The sequence below is a fragment of the Propithecus coquereli genome, unplaced genomic scaffold (genome assembly GCF_000956105.1).
Source record: "Propithecus coquereli isolate 6110/MARCELLA unplaced genomic scaffold, Pcoq_1.0 Scaffold14, whole genome shotgun sequence".
Lineage (NCBI taxonomy): Eukaryota > Metazoa > Chordata > Mammalia > Primates > Indriidae > Propithecus > Propithecus coquereli.
In genome coordinates, this window is record NW_012138302.1 from 1588475 (window position 1) to 1589933 (window position 1459).

The 1459-nt window shown below is 32.1% G+C and overlaps 1 protein-coding gene across 1 annotated transcript in view; it reads right to left on the bottom strand.

The window, feature by feature from the left end:
* MFN1 (mitofusin 1) overlaps positions 1-1459 on the bottom strand; it is a 64069-nt gene that overhangs the window by 7752 nt on the left and 54858 nt on the right. Inside the window, exons 14-15 of the mRNA XM_012639322.1 lie at positions 1110-1262; positions 231-427 (exon numbers count right to left, since the gene is read on the bottom strand). Of these exons, the coding sequence (XP_012494776.1) occupies positions 231-427; positions 1110-1262 (350 nt within the window). The remainder of the gene's footprint in view (positions 1-230; positions 428-1109; positions 1263-1459) is intronic.

The following is a 1459-nucleotide window of genomic DNA, read 5'->3' on the forward strand; positions in this document are numbered from 1 at the left end:
TCAAATCTAATCTATCAGGAGACTGGGGAGAATAGTTATTAGGAGGGAGAGAGCACATAAATAAGGTTTAGTGTTGTTCTGTTTTTTTCAATTTGGTAGGGATCACAAAATGTGTTCATATTTGTGACAATTCTTTGACCTATACACTTATTTTCTTGCATTTTCTGCATGTATGTCATACTTCAGTAAGATTTTTTTTTTTTAAAGAAAAAATGCACCTTTCAACTTACTGTTGCACTTGGTGGCTACAGTTTGCACTCGTGAAGCTAACAATCATCTGCAGTTTTTCAGTTGCATAGTTCACAAACTGCTGTTTGAAGGCTCTCTCCTTGGCACGGGTGGTCCAGGTCAGCCGTTCATAAAGATACAAAGCCCCATACATGCTTAATGAAACAGATATGAGTTTCCAGCCTATAGTTTTCCAAATCTGTAAGATAAAGTCACAGCTTACTCTGAGAAGCAAAAATACTCCTTGGGAGAGTATATTAAATGGCATCCTAGCTGCTTATGGATCTTCAAGTCAGATACATTGTCTAAAAATCTATATTCCTTCTTCGTGAGAAAATCTGAAGTTACTGTAAATCAATCAAGCTGAAAAGGGATTAGAACATAAGTATTAGGAAAGAGCTTTTAACCTGCCAGGTTTGTTAAACTGATTCATTATATCTCACAAAAACAAATGTTAATTTATGTTAGAAATTTCAAAAACCAAAATGAGTATATCTATGCTGTTAATGATATGAATTTTACTTTAAACAAATAAAAACTACTACTAAAAAATAATCTTCAATACTTATGACAGATCCCATTGGCATTCAAAAGGGCATCTGGGCATTTCTAGTTACTCCAATGTACAAATATTGTATACTGTGATACGAGAATAGTTAGAAGCATTGTTTTAAGGACCAGCTACTTGGTGATATTTCCTTATAAAAAGATCTTTTCAAAAAATTTCAGATTAGACTTCTGAAACTCTTTTTAATTCTTTTAACCTATAAATTTTTATATCATTTATAGATTATATAAATAGGAATGCATCTTTCTTTTTGTGAACAGGCAGCTCTACAAAAATTTCAATTTTCATTATACTAAAAAGTAATGTTTCTTACCACTCCTCCAACAACAATGATGCCCATAGAAGTTCTAGATGTAAGAGAAGCTAATCCTGTTATTAAGGTAACCATGATTTCTTCCTGCGATGCATTATCTGGCGTTGCTGGATTGGTAGGAGCAGTGGGAGTAGAAGCTAAAGATCTAGGGAGCTGATTAAGTTTGGGGGAAAAAAGATTATTACACTTAAATAACTATAAATGAAATAGTTACCTTTATAAAATTCTTTTGTGTTTCTTTTAAAATTATAGTAGCAAATCTATGGGAAAAAAAGGACTCCAATAATGAGTATTCCACAAATATATGTAAAAAAATGGTTTGAAAATTATTTTCTATGACATGGACCAAT